The sequence below is a fragment of the Canis lupus genome, chromosome 6, assembly GCF_048164855.1.
Source record: "Canis lupus baileyi chromosome 6, mCanLup2.hap1, whole genome shotgun sequence".
NCBI classification, from domain to species: domain Eukaryota; kingdom Metazoa; phylum Chordata; class Mammalia; order Carnivora; family Canidae; genus Canis; species Canis lupus.
The window spans coordinates 80,465,597-80,486,020 of NC_132843.1; the positions used below are offsets into that span (position 1 = coordinate 80,465,597).

At 41.5% G+C, this 20,424-nt stretch overlaps 1 protein-coding gene and 1 long non-coding RNA gene across 17 annotated transcripts in view; one reads left to right on the forward strand and one right to left on the reverse strand.

The window, feature by feature from the left end:
- The window catches only part of PPP1R12B (protein phosphatase 1 regulatory subunit 12B), a 204,823-nt gene that overhangs the window by 157,655 nt on the left and 26,744 nt on the right, over positions 1-20,424 (forward strand). Inside the window, exon 21 of one of the 15 annotated variants that reach the window (XM_072831465.1) lies at positions 9,739-9,948. The exons of 12 other annotated variants lie outside the window; for them this stretch is intronic. In XM_072831465.1, coding sequence (XP_072687566.1) covers positions 9,739-9,933 — 195 coding nt within the window. In that variant the 3' untranslated portion in view covers positions 9,934-9,948. Of the gene's footprint in view, positions 1-3,972; positions 4,772-9,738; positions 9,949-15,573; positions 16,407-20,424 lie in introns of those variants that run through there. 2 more of the 15 variants (XM_072831468.1, XM_072831474.1) reach the window with 2 other exon arrangements.
- Positions 1,730-19,180, reverse strand: LOC140636017 (uncharacterized). 2 transcript variants are annotated; one of them, XR_012033388.1, is made up of 4 exons: positions 19,022-19,178; positions 9,807-9,905; positions 7,215-7,299; positions 1,730-2,094 (listed from the first exon to the last, which is right to left on the reverse strand). It is a non-coding gene; the product is annotated as an uncharacterized lncRNA (long non-coding RNA). The 2 variants fall into 2 exon arrangements; XR_012033387.1 differs by lacking the exon at positions 9,807-9,905 and having other exon boundaries at positions 1,733-2,094; positions 19,022-19,180.

Below are 20,424 nucleotides of genomic sequence, written 5' to 3' on the forward strand. Positions count from 1 at the left end.
AAATCCTTCTCTCTGGTGTTTGTCCACCAAATCCCACCAAAAAAGAAAAGTTTGCTTAAGAGGTAGTGACTTTTTGTAGCCTTATCAGATTTTACTGGTCAAACAGTATAATATTGGGTCAGATTTAGTTCAAAGCACATGTTTTTTGCCAGTTTGATAATCAGGGATGAGATAACTATCCTCCTATCATGTCAGAGTAGAAACTACTCTTTCTCTTCTCACCAGTGAAGGACTTATACAGGCTCTTTCTTCTTGGCTTTCAAACTTTTTTGACTGTGACCCACATAAGAAATGCTTTTTATACTATGACCCAGGGTACATATAGATATATTCTGTCTAACAGAAACAGCAGTTGCATGAAAACACACCCTTACTCTGTGTCTAATGTACTCTGATTTTGCTATTCTATTGTACTTTTTATTGATGTGGTTGTGAACCACCAAATTGATTCATGACCATCTAAGGAATCTTAGTTCATTGTGACTTTAGCCCAAGTGACTACTTACTGCCATTAACAACCCCAATTCTTTGGTGAACAAAGAATCGTAATTAAATCTGTAATGAGAGACTGTCTTTCAAAGGTTCTCTGGAGTAACCTCTGAAGTTACCTCATTTGCCTGCATTTCCCACCTTCATAATATAAAAGAACTGAGTAGCTTTTTAACTTTTTATTTTTAAACAATTCAAATTTACAGAAATATTTTGAGAATAAGTATAGGAGTGCTTGGCTGGCTCTGTTTGTTAAGCATCTGACTTCAGCTCAGGTCATGATTTGGGGTCCTGGGATGGAGCCCTGTGTGGGGCTCCCCACTCAGTGAGGAGTCTGCTTGTCCCTCTTAACTTCCCCCCACTCGTGCTTTCTTTCCCCACCTTTTCTCTTTCTCTCTCCTTCCCTCCCTCTCAAATAAATAAAATCTTAAAAGAAAAAAAAAGAATGGTACAAAGACCCCTTGTATAACCTTCACCAAGAAACCACATTCAAATTTCACCAGTTGTCCCAGTAATGTTCTTCGTAGCAGAGGGCTCCAATACAGGATCACACATTAGACCTGATTCTCGGGCAGCCCCAGTGGCTCAGCGGTTTAGCACCTGCCTTCAGCCCAGGGTGTGATCCTGGAGTCCGGGGATCGAGTCCCACATCAGGCTCCCTGCATGGAGCCTGCTCCTCCCTCTGCCTCTCTCTCTGTCTCTCAAGAATAAATAAATAAATAAAATCTTTAAAAAAAAGAAGAAGAAGAAGACCTAATTCTCATATCTCCCTAGTTGGTCTTTCCTTACCTTTCATGACCTTGGTATTTTTTAAGATGACAGGCCTGTCATGTATGTCCCTCAGCTTGGGCCCAGTGTTTCCTCATAAGTAGACCCATTTTATGCATTTTTTATACAATGTCACAGAAGCAATCCTTTGCTGTTCTCATTTTGTCCTAACAATTTGTCCCTACTGGTAGTGTTGAGCTTTGATCACTTGATTAAGATAGTGTGTGCTAGGTTTCTCCATAGTAAAGCCCACTTTTCTTCCCTCATGATTAATAAATATTTTATGAGGCAATACTTTGAGATTATGTAAAATCCAGTTCCTCATCCTATTTTTATCTATTAGCTTTGGAATCCACTAATGTTCTTTTCTTGGATTGATTTTACATTGATGTTTGCCAAATGGTGATTTTTCTAATTTCATTACTCCTTCTACATTTATTAGTAGGCATTCTGTTGTAAGGAAGAACTTTGTCTCATTTCTTTTTTCATTCATTTATTTGTATTAGTGTGTGCTCGTAGGTTCCTATGTTGTTCAATGGGTTATAACTTTTCACTATCATTATTTATTTTGATGCTCAGAGTGTTTCAGGTTTGGCTTTTTTAAGCAAGTCTCCATGTCCTTTTGCCATGTTTCCATTATTAAAGTGCTTCCTTACTTTCTGACACGAAAGACCCAGGCCCATTTTCTTATCCCTGCCCCAACTCTGGAATTAGTCATTTCTCCAGGGAATCCTGTTCCTTTTAACAGAGAGTGGAGCGTAGAAACTGTGATTTGAGCGCTAGGTGCACGGAATGCTGCTGGAGTGTTGCTCTTCCCACGTTTCTCAGTGCAGAGAGCTAGGAAATACATAGATAGGTGCATTTAGTTAGACACACATGCACGCACATATCGTTACATCTTTAGTTATTTAGGTCTGTATATATTGAAAATACATACCTTCGATACCTTCACTCCTGCATATCACAAGGTTTTATTCTAAGTTTCTCTTTTTTCTTGTTTATACCTACCTTCTCCAGCATTAAGAAACCTAGCTCCCATTGGCCTCAATATGATTATTTATTTGCTCTACCCCCCTGTATAAAGCCAGTCGTCTAAGTAGAGCAGGTTACTGTCTCTCGGTATTGAGAGAATCAGATGAGATAATATATGTTAAAACACTTTAAAAGAGTTTACCACTGCCTAGGAGTAGATATAACAAAGAAGTGAAGAGACAGGAATGATAGTTGGGAGTAATAGGCTTTTACATTTCCTCTTCAGTTGCCAATGAGTAATGAAATCACTGTATAAACTGTACAGAAACAGATCAGGGAACTGACCACATTTCATCTTGCCATGCTTTGAGGAATAGTGTAACCTGGTGACTTGCATTCTGGAGAGTGAAAAAGTATCCCTCCTAATCCCTCCCTAGACAATCTGTGCTTGCTATGGGAATGTTACTATTTAGGTTTACATCAATATTTCTTTTCTAAGTGAAGAGATCTATAGAGAAAAACTCATTCTTATTAGATGAGATTAACTATATAACTAGGATCTAAAACACAAGATTCATAGATCTGAATTCCCAAAATAATTGGCCTTTCAGACACAGTCTAGTTCTGGCTTGTGGTGGAATTGAGCAGTCTTCTTCAGTTTTTTAGATTGAGAATGAATTAAGACCTCTTTTATAAACCCTCATCCACCTGTATTCCTCAGACCAACCCCCAAGTAGCTGATCACTTCCCTTCGTTTAATTTTACAAAATTGGTCATAAGAATAAAGAAGATGTCAAGATAATTAGAGGGAAAAAGAGTGGCATGCTGGGAAGAATTGAAGGAAAGAGTATAAATTTCATGTAGGAAAAGGAAGGGCAGGATAAAGTTTCCAAGAGCCCAGAGGGAAGTGAGTTGTTACTTTGGGGCTAAACCTATTGGCTTAGAAAGCATTTGGCCTAGAAATGTTGGATAGGGTAGTGATGACAACAGAGTGCAAAAGATTAAATTTGAGATGTTTCAAGGCCAAATCCAAAAACCTTCAACACCAAGCAAATAAATTCCTTTCTTTTTAACTCTTAATTGTCCCTGTGGGTAACTCAGCCCTGCATTCTCACATTTCCGCTTCTGTCTCTGCTTTTTCTCTTCATTTCTGACTCTTTCCCTCCCCTTACCTATACCCTCTTTCCACCTTGTTCTTCCCTGATTACAGCATTTTAGAAAATGCTGGTAAGCTGTATACTCAGAGATTCAGCCACTGAAGTCTCTGATGTACAGAGAGCTTCCTTTGCAGTGGGCCAAAGTTTCCATTTGCTGGGCTTCCTTGTGGTGTGGCAGGAATGCCATGTCATCAAAGTGAAACATAAAGGGCCCAAAGGTGCGTTGACTCATGTGTCTGTCAGGGCTTTGTTACTTGAGAGATCCAGAAGTTGAAAAGTCCCCCTTCTCCTATCTCGCCAGCTGTTTGGAGAAGTCAGCCGGTGAAGCCGCTGCTTACTCTAACTAACGCGGTGGATACCAGAAGGTTTGGTGGGCTTTGCCCCTGAGCCTGTCCCCAAAGAGCCTCCCTTTATTCCTAGAAGCTGGCAGGCTTTCTTTTCCTCCTGCAAGTGGCAACCCGAATTCTGAGTTGAAAGTGAATCTTTGCCCTTGGCTCTTCTCCAGCATTCCTCGCTGAGCGAATAGGGATTTGGAATGTCAGAAAATAGAAGAGGGGAGGGGAAAAGATGTGTGTATGACTGTGAGTGTTTATATGTAAAAGCAGCTTCGTCTGGGAGGACTTAGGGAAACTTGACTTCCTCAGATGGCTTCCTTCTCATAAACTCTTGGTTCCTTATTTGTATTTTTGTTTTGTTTTTTTGTTTTTAAGTTGTTTAACCTGAATTTATCACGGCAGTTCTAAACCCCTTCCAGCCCAAGTGGAGTCAAGCTAAGGAAAGAGCATGATTTCCAGAGCATTTCTGTTTCTTCCCTCTGGATAAAGTGACGGTAGTTCGTCCCAGGCTCATCTCCGGCAGGATCCAAGGTCATCTTTCCTCTGGGATTTAATCTGGTGTCATCGGGAAACTAGACTCAGGTTTTATTGGGGAGCAAGTCTCAATAAGAAGTGTCCTTTGGGAGAATCAAGGACTCGATCTAGGCATACAAGGTGTGGCTCAGCACAATACCCTCCGTCGTAAGCTACCAGTCCCGAGCACTTGTGGTTGAAGCTGGACTGCAAATATTGATGGAACACGCCTCTCAGACTCTGTTTAACTGTGGACTGGTTCAGAGCACAAGACTATAATTTACAGGGTGGCTTTTATCCTTTATTTAGTTCTATCCAAAGTCTTCTTGCATCAACTCAAAAGGAGAGATTCCCTGAGGGTAACCTGCAGGGGCAGTTTCCCAGCTTTGCGTGAAGAATCCAGTGGTTGAGTGTCTGCCTACATCCTGAGGAACCATGTCCTCTTTATATACCCGAAGTAAAGAATTCACTCGGAATAGGAAATCTCAGTCTGATTCTCCCCCAGCATCTCCTTCCCCGACTGCCAAGACACTCCGAGTAAGCAGCGTTTTATTTACATATGTTCATAGTTGTGTTAAAGGTGGAGAATGTGTCTGTAACTTGGGGAGTTAGGTTTAGAGCGAAGGCATTTCAGAGCATGTGGGAATCGGTAGAGGAAAAAAGAAAATTTGCAAGTAAAGATCCCGTTAGTTTCTCTGCAGGAGGTTATAGTTCATAATACTTACTGTAGTCTTAAGTAAAAGCAGATTTAAATATGTTAGACTTACAATTTCTATCTTTTAGCTTTTAACCGTCAGTTGTAAGCTGCCTGGGAGTAAGATTTTAGAGTCCTTGTCACTCTTACAGGCGTTTCTTAATTTCTGTGGTTATTTTTAGTTGCTCCCTTTCCTGTTTTTTTGTGGGTCAATACTATGTTTCTAGAGAAAAAGCTCCTAAATGGCCACAAAACAGTGTACATTAAACTTCAGTTATGTGCAAGCTCCTCGTGAACGTTCGTGTAGGCGTGTGTGTGAGAGCGAGTCTACCCTTGCCCGTGTTGTGTGCCCACTGAGCGATAGAGAGAAAGCAAAATGAGCAAGGAGTTACGGACACTCGGAGTCTTTCTTCCTCCTCAGTCTAGAAATTTCATGCTTACGAAGTCAAAGAAAGAACCCCTAGCTATTGACAACCAGCTGTGTGGAGGTGTTGGTAGTGCCCTAGGCAGATCCACTTGAGTTTTTTTCTCGAGTGTGTGTTGTGGAAGTGATTCGCATCTGACTTAGTGTCTTCCTCTGATGGGAACTGAAAATGCAAGGACTGCTACCAATAGCAGGCGATGAGAAGCCCCGATGGGCATATTAGGTAGTAGGCAAGGTAGCAGCTCCTTCTTAGGGAACAGGATTGTGCTCTGCTATCTACACAGAATAACAAGTACGATGGCTGTAGCTTCCTTATTTGGGGAGCTGTGGGGGAAAATCTGCAAGAAACCTGAATTGACTACTGCATTTCTTTTGAGTTATCTTCTGTTTGTTTTCAGCGTCTTTCTCATGGGATAGATTACCAGACAGTGGTATTTGCTATGTAACATGTGGGTCTGGAGCATCAGCTAGGAAAGTTTACCAGAATTCCAAAAAGATTTGGTTATAAAGCTCTTTCATTCATGAGTTCTTTCTGTGACAGGACTGAGAAGCTCGAGTGTCTGTGTCACCATTGTTGAGTTCTGGGAGTTTCACAGGCTGAGTCTTTCCTTTCTAAGAAGCCATTGATGAGGGGCGCCTGGCTGGCTCAGTCGGCCCAAGCCTGAGCTTGGTTTGGCTCAGGTCATGATCTCAGGATCATGGGATCGAGCCCTGCATCGGGCTGCAGACTGAGCATGGAGCCTGCTTGGGGTTCTCTCTCCTCCCTGTGTCCCGCCCCGTTCACACACACGCTCCCTCCCTCCCGCTCTAAATTAATTAGATAAATAAATAAAAATAAAAGGAACTGTAAACATAGTTATTTAAAAAAAAAAAAAAAAAAAAAAAGAACAAGCAGCAGCAGCAGCCACAGACTGCTTCCCCCTCAGCAGCCCTTGGGTACTTTTTGGTGACTACCATTGAGGTCCACAAAATGGAGTACTTTTACTTCAGTAGTGTTTGTTTGTCTGTTCCCTCTTATCACACTCAGCGGCACCTTTGGTGTAAAGAGCCCCTTGTTAACATTTGTTCACTGCTGTGACACAGTTCCTGGAGTGATGCGTGACACCTCATGAGCACTCAACAGAATCTGTTTAGTGGCACACACCCCTTTTCCTTTTTCTCTTTGAACCCATTTCTTCTTTATGGTTAAGTGCTCCTTTCTTCTTGTCTCGGTCCTAACAGCTGCCACCCACCCTTTCTACCCTCATTCCATCCCCCCATCCCTGACTTTTTAGACAGAGGTCACAGTGGGAGAGAATTTGAAAATTCGGTTTATAGGAAACCAACACGTGGATGGCCTTAATAAGAGACTGCTTCCCAATTTCAGCGGTCAGTGGCTGTGGAGTCCCATAAGAGTGCCCGTTTACTGTAACCAGCTTCCAGGTCCACATGGCCTTAGGCTCTACTATAGAGAATGTGGATTTTCATTTATCATTCATGGTCCATTATGTCGCTTGTGTCTGTACGTCTGAGAGGGTGAAAGATACGCCAGACCAGTTTGGAGGCTGTTGGTACTAAAACTAAGACTTCTCTCCTAGGCTTCCCCTGTAGCCTGTTTGCTCTCACGTCCCAACTTATTAGGGTGCTGCTTCCCAACTGGTTTAAGGCTGCGACCGTCCCTCCCCTCACTGTGTGTGGTGCTCTTTAACGGCTAGTGTGGCCGTGGTGATGCTCATAGGCCTCGGATGCCCGGTTACCTGCCTGGCTGCTGCTTCACTTTCCTTACCTCATTTAATCCCCAGCCACCCTGAAGGGTGGGTGTTGCTGTCACCATTTTACATACGAGGAAACGGAAATACACGGAAGAGAAGTGGCTTACCCACCCCGTCAGCTAGTAAGCAGCAGAGCCTGGTCTCTCTGGCCTCAAAACCCGTATTTGTCCATAACGCTGGTTTCGTGCCAAATACACTGGAAAGTTAAGGAATCAAAGATGACAGTCAAAAGCTTGGGTAGCTGTGGGAATCCAAAATTTAGGCATAATGAGGACCCAGAAAACTACAATTATGGAAAGAGGAAAGCAGTGTCTGCAGACCAAGGGAGGGAATTGGCAAGCTATACGGAATCTCCCACGCCTGATTCTAGAACCCTGGTCAGAGCATAGGGAACCGTGGGTCCCCCAGAGCCTGAGCCCTTGTGGCTACAGGTCTTCATATCTCTCTCAGAGGCAGAGAAATACTTGAGTAAGGATGCTGGGAAGTGTCTGTGCATCTCAGAGTTAAGGTCAGAGCCTCTCTCTCTCCCCATGCAAACTTGACCAAGTGCACATTCACTTTTCTGTTAGAAACTGCACAAAGAGGTGTAGCCTCTGAAGCCAACATTCTTCAAAACAAATTATTGAAATTTTGAGCCAGCGTATAAATATTTGTGATTTTTTTTTTTTTTTACTGTTGTTAAAGAGGCTAAATATTAAGTGTTTCCATATAAGGAAAATGCTTTCACAGGGAATTTTTAAATGATAGCCATTCACACGGGGAGGATATTTAGAACACCTTGCCCTTAGCCAGATGTTCAAGAAGCGGCATGTGCAAACTATAAACTGCAACTCAAACACATATGATTTTTAACTTGAGAAAACCAATAGCAGGATGATTTCTCAGTACTAGAAAACAAACTTATCTTACCATTCCTTTACTTTTCAACTCTCAACAGCTTCTGGTACTTTTAATATTATGTAATTCAGTGTTTCTGTACTCGATAAACTAGGACCATTTTAGTAATATAAAAATGTAATGCTTGCCTAGAGATTGTGCAACTAGTATCCTCCCTAATGAAAAAATCACTTATATACGGAAGATAGCGTGTCTTACCAGCTAAGATTCTACTTTCTCTAGTTTGTATTTCAAAAACAATATATTTCCATTCTCTGAACACAAAATTACACTGTTAAACATGGTCTTTAAAAAAACACCCCTCTCTTGGGCAGCCCAGGTGGCTCAGCAGTTTAGCGCTGTCTTTGGCCCAGGGCGTGATCCTGGAGACCCGGGATCAAGTCCCACATCAGGCTCCCTGCAGGGAGCCTGCTTCTCCCTCTGCCTGTGTCTCTGCCTCTCTCTCTCTCTCTCTCTCTCTCTCTGTGTGTGTGTGTCTCATGAATAAATAAATAAATCTTTAGAAAAAAAGATACCCCTCTTTCCATAAGGAAAATATCCACCATCTATTCTTTTAGTGTCTCCACCCCCCATCCCCCACTAAAATTACTATTCTAAGTGATATGCTCCTGATATTCCTGTTTTGGTTGACCCTGAATAGTGAAATAATTTTTTTTTTTTAACGAGTCTTTTGGCTTTCACACTAGGTTCACACTAGTTCAATATCTCTTTGTCTGTAAAATTTGGGGAGTTCCCTGAGTAAAAGATCTACTCATCTCTGATTTTTGTACCCAGGGAAGGCAAAACAACTTCCAGATTCATTCAGATTTTTTTTTAAGATTTTATTTATTAAAAAAAAAAAAAAAAGATTTTATTTATTTGAGATAGAGAGAGCACGAGTGGGGGAGAGGGAGAAGCAGACTCCCTGCTGAGCTCAGAGCCTGCCTCAGGGCTCCACACAGGCCTGGATGAGGGACTCAGTCCCAGGACCCTGAGATCACAACCTGAGCGAAGGTCAGACAGCTAACCGACTAAGCCACCCGGGTGCCCCAGTTCACTCATATTTCTAATGGGAACCACACCAGCTATCTATGTATAAGAATTTGAAGGCTTAGCCGCTGTTCTCACACTCTGAAGCAACTACATGAGGTGCAGGGTTCACACAATTAGTAGAACAACTTCCTTTTGATGTATTTTTCCAACATTGAAAAAGTAAGAATTCTGAACTACAAATACATTACACACCTCTAGCTCTTGCTTTTTAATCACCATTTATATGATCGAGTCTCAAGTATATAAATTCTGTTAATTTAGAAATTAGTCAATTTAGATGGTTTAGCAGTTCTAAATCATCTTGAAAACAAGAGCAAGGTAATCATTGGTGGTCAATGCTCTCAAATTATTATTGGTAATTTAGCAAAATATTTTTCAATACAGGTGTATCCAAAGATAACAAAATACAAAAGAATGTCCACATTGTAGGGCTTTAGCTGATATTACATTGAATAGTCTTGAAGTAAGTAGGTCATCAGCCGAACCCTGGGAATCTTTTAACTAGACAGATTTTTATTGAATTGGTTGGTATTTATGATAATAGGATTGGGCCTGCATCTATAAAACAAGATCAGTAGCATTTTCCCCATTTAATCTGGATTTATATGTCAACTGAAAATACGGAGATTTTTCACAAGGTTTCTCTCCCCAGCAATTAACATAAATAAAGGGAACAATTAACCAACTTGTTTTGTTTTATAACCAGCTCTACAAACTAATGAGAGAGCATTTGATAAACAAGCAAGTGATGAAGGATTTCTGCTTTCACGAGACCTTGTCTATGTGGCCACTCGGGTTCGGAGTCTCCCCTCTGCCTCAGCATTTCAGACTGTCAGTATTGACGGTTGTTCTTTGCATGTCCTTTCTGCTCTCCTGTGACAAACAGCAGTTTAGTGTATAATCTTACCCTTTTTACGTGTCATACTACATCTGGGCACTACCAATCTGGAATTCATTTTTCGCTTTGCTTTATAATCCATTGTCATGAAATGAGAAACGTTTGTCTGGGTGAATAAGGCTAATTAACGGTGCAATCTGTTAACCATTTTTTTCTAATTAAAACCACTAATGTATCTTTTCTTTCTTTTTTTTTATTTCATTCAAGAAAAGTCAATAGCAGTAATTCTATGACCCAATGAATCTTCTTTTTTTTTTTTTTTTTCCAATGAATCTTCTAAGCAAGTGTAGTGGAACCTGTAGAAACAAACACAGTTCCCCGTTTGGAATCTTAGCTATATAGTGGACTAGTTAACCCATGTCCTACAAAAAACTGGATGAGATGGCGTCTGAAGTCATGGTTTTTTGACCAAAAAACACTGGGAGTTTTGAAGGCATCAGTTCCTTTCTGGGAGTTTCCAGGTGACAACACAGATGCAAGCCCAGTCCTACCTTTGGGCCTCCAATTTTCTGGTTCCATGATAAATGTTTATCAAGCCCACCTCTATTTTGAATCTTCCCACCATTAACATTTCATGAGCATCTGCTGTGCTGTACACTGGAATTAAAAAATGACAGGTACAGCCCTTGCCTTCAAGGAATTGACAGTCTAACTGGAGAGAGAAAAATGAAAATCGAGTACAGCGTGTTTTTTGTTTTAGAAGATCAGTCAAGTGGTAAATGCATTAGCCAGATGTTTAAAGAATAAAAGGGGCACCTCAGTGGCTCAGTTGATCGGCTCAGGTCACAATCCCAGGATTCTGAAGTGCCTGAAGCAGCCCTTCAGGCTCCCTGCTCAGTAGGGATTTGCTTTTCCCTCTCCCTCTGCCCCTCCCCCTGCTGTGTTCTCTCTCTCTCTCTCTCTCTCTCTCTCTCTCACTTGCTTGCCTGGTCGCAAATAAATAAAATATATATATTTTTTAAGATTTTATTCATGAGAGACAGAGAGAGGCAGGGACACAGGCAGAGGGAGAAGCAGGCTCCCTGCAGGGAGCCCGATGTGGGACTCGATCCCAGGACTCCAGGATCAGGCCCTGGGCTGAAGGCAGGTGCTAAACCACTCAGCCACCCAGGCTGCCCCAATAAAATATTTTTTTAAAATAAAGAACAATAAAAGATAGGTGGTCAAAGGAGGAGGAAATTGCATTACAAAAGTGGAAAAAATATATGAGAAAGTATAGGATTATTTTGAGAGCTACAGACTGGTGAGGCTAGAACAAAAGATATATTTAGGAATATAATAGGAAATGACACTAGGGACACAGCAGGAACCAGGTCATATGGGGCTTAGTATGTCATTCTAAGGATTTGGAGAGTTACCCTGTAGATAACTTGAAAAGTTGAAGTAAAGTGGCTGTGATCAGAACTGCTTATTCAAGAGCTATTTCTGGCATCTATGGAGGCTGGATTGTAGAGGCAGGGTCTGAAGGTTGAGCCTGTTGCCCTGAATGCCATACTCCAGGTGAGAAGTGATAAGGGCCTGAACAGAGACATTCCCCAGGCAGTAGGGAGAAGCACTCAGCTACTTGGAAGGTAGGACTGACAGACGGGAACCGATGGGATGGGGGCGAGGATGAGCCTGTGAGAGGGCAGAGTGAGGGCTGGCTCCCAGGTCTCGGGTCGAGGTGATTCAGCAGAAGATGGCATGTGCGGGAGGGAACGGGACATGAAGTGGGGAAATGATTACACTTTTGAGAAGTCGAGTTAGAGGTTCGGAGCGTTCAGATAGTGATATCCAGGAATGATTTGGTCTAAAGCTCAGGAGAAGATTATGGGCCGAAAACACTGATATTTATGATTAAGCCACAGAAGTGGTGAGCTTGTCTGAGGAGCAGATGAAGCATAAGGAGGGAGCTGAGAATAAAACTTGGGGGCGGAGCAGGTGGTAACACCTAGCAGGTACCCCAGCTTCTCCCTGTGGTTTTCCGGCCCGGGCACCGCTGGAATCCCAAGCAGGAAAGCAGGCGTGTATATTGTTTATTTGTTTGGAGGTACTATAGTCAACTATGATACAGTGATGAGCTTTAGTTCCCAAAGAATCCAGAAATTTAGGAGGTCAGTTTAGGGTCAGTTAAGAGTTTATGGTTCTAGTTTTATTTTCTGTACATAATCAGCTGTGCAACCTCAGGTGGTTTTTCAAATTTAAAAAAGTTCCCAATTTGTTCAGTATTTTTTACTTCTCTTTTTTGATCATAATATTTGTGTGAACAGACAACAATTATTGTCAGAAGACCCAAGGGAAGCAACTCGAGTTGGCTTTCATCTGCCTTTTACTCTTTTTCAGCCCCTTTTTTCTGTTCTAAACCTGTTTATTTTATGTAGTGAGTGGCAGTTATCCATCCGCAACGGAGGGGTTAGTTCTCATCACAGCCAGTCTGCTTAGGTTACACAGTGCAGGGAGTTTTACCAATGCGACGATTAGGTAAAGATACTCAAATTATGTCTGGACTTTAACCTTTATGGCTCATTATGAAAACAATATTTTCATATAGGAGTTTTTTTTTCCATATAGGAGTTTTTATACTTTTGTGTTTATTAACTTCATACAGTTGGTTATTTGGGAGAGAGTATAACTATCCAGACAGTAAATAATGACCTTAAATGTCTGTAGGTTAGAAAGGGTAAGTAGGAATTGGCCTGGATTATCAAAATCTACAAATAATCAAAACCGTTTACTTGAGTGCCAAGGAATTTGTTTGAGCTTATTACCCTTGCAGCCAACAAGCATTGGCAGAGCCAAAGGACCAAAGAGCAATGGGAGAGAGGATGGAAAAACAGAGAAAACTGTAGTTAATATCGTTGCTAATACTCCTCAAACATTCACTATATGCCAGTTGCACTCCCAAGCACTTAACATCTGTTGTCTTATTCAGTGTTTTTGATAACATCATACATTGGGCACCATTTCCCCTACTTTACTGATGAGGACACTGAGGCAGAGAGAAGTTAAATAATCATTTAAGGTCATGGAACAAGTAAACGCTGGAGCACTTAGCCAGTGAGCTGTGTAGCCAATCCACTAAAACTGTTGTGTCTCCATTAAATAACTCCTAAATTATTGCTAATATCCCTGACCACTTAACCTATTTTGAAAAGAGAGATTGTGATCATTAAACTGTATTTAAAGGAGGAAAATCCTTATAGAATAATTCAGGAAGAGGCAAATATAAATTAGTAAAAAGTCAGAATTTTGCATCATCTCAAAATAGTTATATTATTTGTAAGTATCTGTAGTAAAATGGTTGCTAAGGAGCAAAGATCTGCAATCTCCTTAAAGGTTGTAATCTAGAATTTTTAGTGTATTAATTGTATATAAGTAGTTACTCTAAAGCCATTTATAAGTGCTCAAAAATAGATCCTTTAAGCAAGGTCATTTCCCTTATTTTGTTTATACTATTAATTTGCTTTATAAAGTCATGTTTTTAAAACAGATGGTACAAAGGGTCTCCAAATGGCTCAGTTGGTTAAGCATCTAACTCTTGATTTCGGCTCAGGTCATGATCTCAGGGTTGTGAGGTTGAGCTCCCTGTTGGGCCTGGATATTGCTTAGTATTCTCTCCTTCTCCCTCTGCCCCTTGCCCCATAAAAAATAAATAAAGATACAAAGGTATGCTTGAATTCAGGACTTCCCAAATTATAACAAGTTCTGAATTCAAAGAGTCTGAATTACTGAAGCTTTTCTTATCCAAGGGACTCTTCTCCTGCCAAAAAATCAAGCAAATTGCAGTTACATTCCCCCTCCCAAATGTCTTCATTGTAAAATATCTGTTTTGGGAGCAAAATTTAGCTCCCTAAATCGAAAGACTTATGCATCTAAGGTCTATATGGGGGGTATAAAATGGTTTTAGTGGAAAAAAAATTTTTAAAGCTTCAGTTATCTTTTAGAGCTTCCAGTAGCAGCACTCTGGGATAACTGTGGCCCTAACAAGGTCCCAACTTGTGCCAGACTTCCCCAATCACTTATGATAGTGTCTTTCTTCATGACCACCTAGCTTCAAACTCCAGACCATAAACCCATTGGGCCTGTTCTTTCCATGAAATGTTGCTGAAAATCTCTAGTCAGAATTGGTCTCTCTCTCTCTTCTGGCTACTTTTTTATTTGTCGTGTGTAGCAGAAAGTCTAGTGTTTGATCACTTTCTTGCCTCCTCCTCTGGTTGTTTTATGGATGTGCTTTTCGCTCTTCCTCAAAGAAGAGCTCTTTGGTATCAGAGGCCCATGTCTTAGATTCTGCACGTATCTATTCTATTCCTCTAAGTATCATTCACAGAGCTGGGCACACAGACGCACTTAAAATATATACAAAGAATGAACACTGCTGCCTGTTTAGATCTGATCTCTCTGTTCCTACCCCATTTGGCCACCTGGAAAGGAGGTCAAAGGCCACACACTAGAAAATCCTATTTCTGAAATGTAGGCCAACCATAGGTCTTCCCAGGGCAATTGAGATAGCTGTCTATTGCAGTTTGCTAGTGCATCTATAGCTCTAAAATATGCCAGTTAATATTTTAGCTTCTGTGGGGACAGAAAGAGAAAGGGCTAAGAGCAGAGGAAGCCCCTGAGTTTGTGTAGGACCTACTGAGAAGTTAAAAGGTTTACCTTACGTTATTTAGGTTCCCAAGTAATTATTTCCTCTTGAAATATGAGGTCTGGAGGTTTTGATTCATGGCCTCTTCCAAATTTGAAATAACTGCTGCCCAAGCAGGCTGCTAAATGCTAAATGGTGCTAAAGTGACACCATTTAAAGAATATCCTTCTCTTCCCAGGCTTAATGGCTGAAAGAGTTGTTAGTGGTGGTCAGCAACGGCGCCTGTTGAAGAGCCTTAACAGAGGAGTGGGATGAAACTTCTAAATGTAGGACTTCTTGAATGCAGTACCTAACAGTATTTGGGGTGGATGATCAGGCTGCTCTTCTCCCGTGTGCACTAAGCCTTGCTCTTTTGAAGCCTCTGAATGTATTTTATGGGCTACCATTGTTTCAGGTGGCTGGCACAGCAGTGAGGACCTAAAACTCTGAGTTGTGTGGACAGTAAAAATATGTTTTAAATGTGAGAAATGTGACCCACGTGCGAGAGTCACAAGTTTTAGAGCTACTCATTCTCCTCAGTCATTTTTTTCATCATGTATAGTATGCAGCATGTGAAAGGCTAGAAAGAGAGTGTGCCTGAGCCTGCAGATACAGTCATGGATAATAATGGCTTACAAATTCTCTTAAATATAAAATGGCTTGCTTTGGATATTTTAGGGAGACCTAAGTATATGCATATATTTCCTTCTATGATAAATGTGATTTGTGAGTTCCAAAGGAGAAATTCTTCAGTAGCTAGGAATATCCACAAAGAAAAAGCATAGGCCTGCATAGAAAATAAGAACCGGGAAATTCCAATATTGAGGTAGCATCATCTATAGATACAACAAAAGATAACTACTTCTATAATTTAATAAATAATGATTTATCTTTTAAAATGTAGTGGGAAAAAATAAAAAATAAAAAAATAAAATGTAGTGGGACGTCTAGAATAATGTGACGGGGCATTACATCATCTCAATTCTACACGCGATATTACATTGACTGGATAGTCCCAACCTGGCAATGATATTTTTCAGAAATATTTATGATCCAGGTGCGCCTGTGTGGCTCAGTCATCAAGCATCTACCTTCAGCTCAGGTCATGGTCCTGGAATGCCCAGATCGAGCCCCAGGTCGAGTCGGGCTCCCTGCTCAGCGGAGATTCTGCTCCTCTCCTCACTCGTGCATTGTCTCTTGCTCACTTGATCTCTCTCTCTCTCTCTCTCTCTCAAATAAATAAATACTTGTGATATAAACTGAATGTTAAGGACTGTATTTGACTTTCTTGTTTGTTTTTGTTCCACCTGCGTTAAGTAATTAGGAAAGACAAATCAAAGAGTATAATATGATAAAGCTATATGCAATTTAATACTTTTTTATTTTTGCAATTTAATACTTTTAAAAGCTAAATTGTGTTTCAAAGCACACTCACCTACATGTGCAGCTGCTTGCATGGATGTACATGTTTCCCCAGTGCAAGACTGTGCCCTCAGCATTATTCTAGTTCTGAATGCATATAATCACCTAATTGCAGCTGATTGGCCATATACTATTGATGTTTCTTACCTTGAGGAAGCTATAAACTAGACTGTGTTTTTCTTTTAAAGGGGGAGTCTAAAATGGTTGGGGAAGGGCAGCCCCGGTGGCTCAGCGGTTTAGCACCACCTTCAGCTTGGGGTGTGATCCTGGAGACCCGAGACCGAGTCCCACATCAGGCTCCCTGCATGGAGGCTGCTTCTCCCTCTGCCTGTGTCTCTGCCTCTCTCTCTCCTCTCTGTGTCTCTCATGAATAAATAAATAAAATATTTAAAAATAAATAAATAAATAAATAAATAAATAAATAAATAAATAAATAAATAAATAAATAAAATGGTTGGGGAGTCTTTTATGGTTGGAGTCTAAAATGGCTTCCCAAAGAATCTGGCCTAATCTCCAGAGCCCAGAAATATGATGAGATGGTTCTCCTCTGATTATGTTATGTGACACAATTCCCCTTAGGATGGGGAGATTTTCTTGGGTGGCCCTGATCTAATGACATGACCCCTTAAAGAAGCACTTTCTTGGCTGATGACAGGGGGAGCCAGGGAAATTTGAAGTGTGAAAGGACTCAGGATGCTGTTACTGGCTTGAAGATGGAAGGGGCCACATGGGAAGGAAGGCGGGCGTCTGTAGGAGCAGGGAGCTGCCCCCAGCTGACAGCCAGCAAGGAAATGGAGAGCTAAGACCTGCAGCCACGAGTAACTTGGTTCTGCCAACACCCTGAATAATTTTCCCCCAAAGCCTCCAGATAGGAGTCCCGCCAGCAGACACCTTGCTCTCTGCCCAGTGAGAACCTGAACAGGGAACCCGTAGATCTATGCTTGACTTCTGGCCTGCAAAAACTGTGAGATAATAAATGGATGTTTTGAGCTACTACATTTTATTATAATTTGACAGCAACAATGGAACACTAATGTAATTGAATTTTTGTATGATATTTAGATGTGGAGGAAAAAAACCAATACAGGTTTCATCATCACTATCCTCTACTGTCACACCTTGGTGTAAATCTTGAACGTTTTTTGTTCCACCCACATGTATATTTCCAAACTGTGCAGGATCCCCAAGGAGATTACTGGAACGATACAGACTCAGATCTCTTTCAAAGCTAGAAACTGGTAGACTCTCCTTTCAAGTTTCTTAAGAACCATCTGTTTGAGTTGTAAAGGGAATTCTTCCCTTACGGTAGAAAGCTAGGAGACCTCTGCCTCTCTTAGACATTTGTGGGAAACCAGAATGATTCTTAAACTCAAGAAGTTAAAAATTAATGAATGAATGAATGAATAAATAAAACAAACAAACAAACAAACTCAAGAAGTTATAGAATTATATCACCTGTCAGCTCCAAAAATGAGTAGATTTGCAGTCGCCCTACGCATCCACAAGGCTCCTAGTGCTTGCAGCTACACTCCCATCATTGACTTGTTCGTCATCAGGCATTCATGTGAGGACACTGAAGGGAAAGGCTGGTTCTCTGTAGGCCGTCCCAGAATAGTTCAGATTGTTGCCCCTGGCTCAACTAGTGCACGAGAACATGATATAAAATGTTCTTTCTGCTTCGTCCCTTTCAGGGAAAATGTAAATAGGAGATTTTTTCCCATCGCTGTGGGGTCAAGCCCTAACTCCAAAGGAACATAAGTTAAACCCTTTTCAGTCTTGGCAGTAGACATGTGACTTGGTCTCATTCCTTTCCCTTGGGCCCAGCTTTCCAGAGCCACAATTTTATTTTAAACTTGGTCAAAGGAGTTTGGTTTTAATTATGTGCCTTCCTGAACTCCTGATAACTTTCAAGTTAAAAGCTTTTGTGGGGATTTTTCTAAGCCAGTCTCTGGTGTTTTGAGAGCCCTACACATTTCACAAATCAAAACCGGCCTGGTTCCTGTCCCTTTGCCGGGTTGCCATCTGAATTAATGGCGATCTTCACTCTGTTCTTTTATTAGAAACAGGTCCCAACCAATGAGATTATTATGGGAGAATTTCAAGAGGCATGAAAGGAAAGAGCCTGCTTCTTGGTTTGGTTTTTTTTTTTTTTTTTTTTTTTTTTTAACTATGGCCGCCTTCTAACTAATTCTTTTTATCTCTGTTTTCTGTATTCATACTGGTTTCTGAACAGCTTTTTGTCTCTTCCGCTCCAGGGTCTCACTCACCATATCTAGTGCCCCCAGCTGGGCCATAAAAGCGGTGAAAATAATTCCTTCTATGAACAGTTTTTATCTAGTATCAGACACACCAGTCTCGCTTCAATGGCCATCATTCCTCTTCAGTAGAAGGTGGAGGAGCAGCACTCTTTAACTAAAACATTCAGAGAAGTTCCTTATACGACTTCCAGACCAGAGCGTGTGACATCATACACATGTGCATTAACCTACAAACAGGACAGATACTCATGCCTTCTCTAAAATATATGATGTCATCACGCACAGAAAAGCTCTTCAGACCCTATTGAAATAGTAGAATAAGAGTAACTGTTCTGTTTTTAAAAGTGAGAGCCCAGGGGCACCTGGTGGCTCAGCTGGTTAAGCGTCCGACTCCTGATTACGGCTCAGGTCCTGATCTCAGGGTCTCGAGATCAAGCTCTGCACCATGCTCTGTGCTCAGCACACGTTCTGCTTGTCCCTCTCCCTCTACTTCTCCCCCTGCTGTGTCTGTCTGTCTCTCTCTCTCAAACAAATAAAAATCTTTTAAAAATATAAAAGAGAGGCACCTGGGTGACCCAGTGGTTGAGCGTCTGCCTTTGGCTCAGGGCGTGACCCCGGGGTACCGGGATCGAGTCCCACATCGGCTCCCCCGCATGGAGCCTGCCTCTCCCTCTGCCTGTGTCTCTGCCTCTCTCTCTCTCTCTTTCATGAATAAATGGATAAAATCTTTTTAAAAAATAAAAATAAATAAAAGAGCCTGCAGAAAAGAAATAGGGCTATTGCCAGAACATAGGTAAGAGGAACTCACATTTCTAACTTCTAGAAGATCCTAGATTTAGCTTGGGTCCCTGAGCCCTGTGTTGTAGGGCATCTTCTTATTTGCTGCCCACTAGGCCGACTTCTTAGAATCTTCTCTTGGAAAACCTTTGGTGTTCATTTCCCCAGCCTGTGTTCTGCTTGCCTCTTATGATGTCACTTCCTGGCTTGCTATTCCCCTGAGTCCACTTAGGCAAGCTCCCACTCTATCTTGTCTCCCTCTCTCCACATTCACTCAGGAGTCTCCCTGCAGGGATGGCAGTCAGCTTATTAGAATGAGAAGCAGTGTCAGGATAACAGTGAACTGTGCTTAGTTTGATTGACAGCAGGATAAAAAGGGGAAATTGAAGTTAAGTCTCTACCAATTCAGAACCTCTGCTCCTTTTACCCAAGACACCCAAACTTTTCTCTCCCTAAATCTAACCAGTGTTTTTCATCAAACACCAGATTATCTTGAACATCAAGCCAAGCAAAACAATGGTTTCTAGAGGTATTCCACCCATGAGAAAATGAGGAAGTGTGATCTAAGGTTTTTATCAGAAGCTGGGAAATTGTACCCTAAGTCCTGTATATGTTTTGTTTTGTTTTTAAGAGAGAGAAAGGGTGGCAGGAGTGCGAGGGAGAGGGAGAGAGAATCCTAAGCAGGCTACATGCCCAGCCTGACATGGGGCTCAACCTCAAACCCCTGAAATCATGACCTGAGCTGAAATCAGGAGTTGACCGCTTAACTGACTGAGCTACCCAGGCGCCCCATCTCCTGTATACTTTTAAGCTGGCTTGCCTTCCAGCCCTATGGGAACACTCCTCATAAACTAATTTCTATTACGATGAGAACATCATTGCCTTTAGAAATCCCAGTTGTCTTCCTTCTTTGATACCGTTTGTGTTATGGCAATGTACTGCCTCTACTGTATCCACATCTTGATTCTTGAAGTTTATATGCTCTCCTCTAATTGGCTGGGTTGACCTTCCCAGGACATAGCTAAGGTAGCCCTTGAAAGCAATAAAAAATAAAGAAAAAATTAAAAACCTAAGGAGTCCAGATAGCTCCAAAAGTCAGGTAAAAGCAAGGGGCAGGGGGTTGGGGGGTTGGGCGGCAGCAGGGGGGGAATGTCAGAGGGAGTGAGGAAAGATCAAGGATTAACTTGCAAGTCCTACTTTCTCTCCTCTCTGTCTCCCCTCGTGTCTACTGGATCACTCATCACCTAGACATTATTTTTATTAAAGTTCACCCCAAAATCAATTGATAGCACAAATCTTAACATGCCTAAAAAAAAAATGATGAACAGTAGACTGTGATATTTGCTCTTGGTTGTTCCTGGGCAGAAATCAGGGTCATTCACCAGCGTCTCAAGTGGCTGTAAGACACATCTCCTGCCGGGATGCCTATAGGGA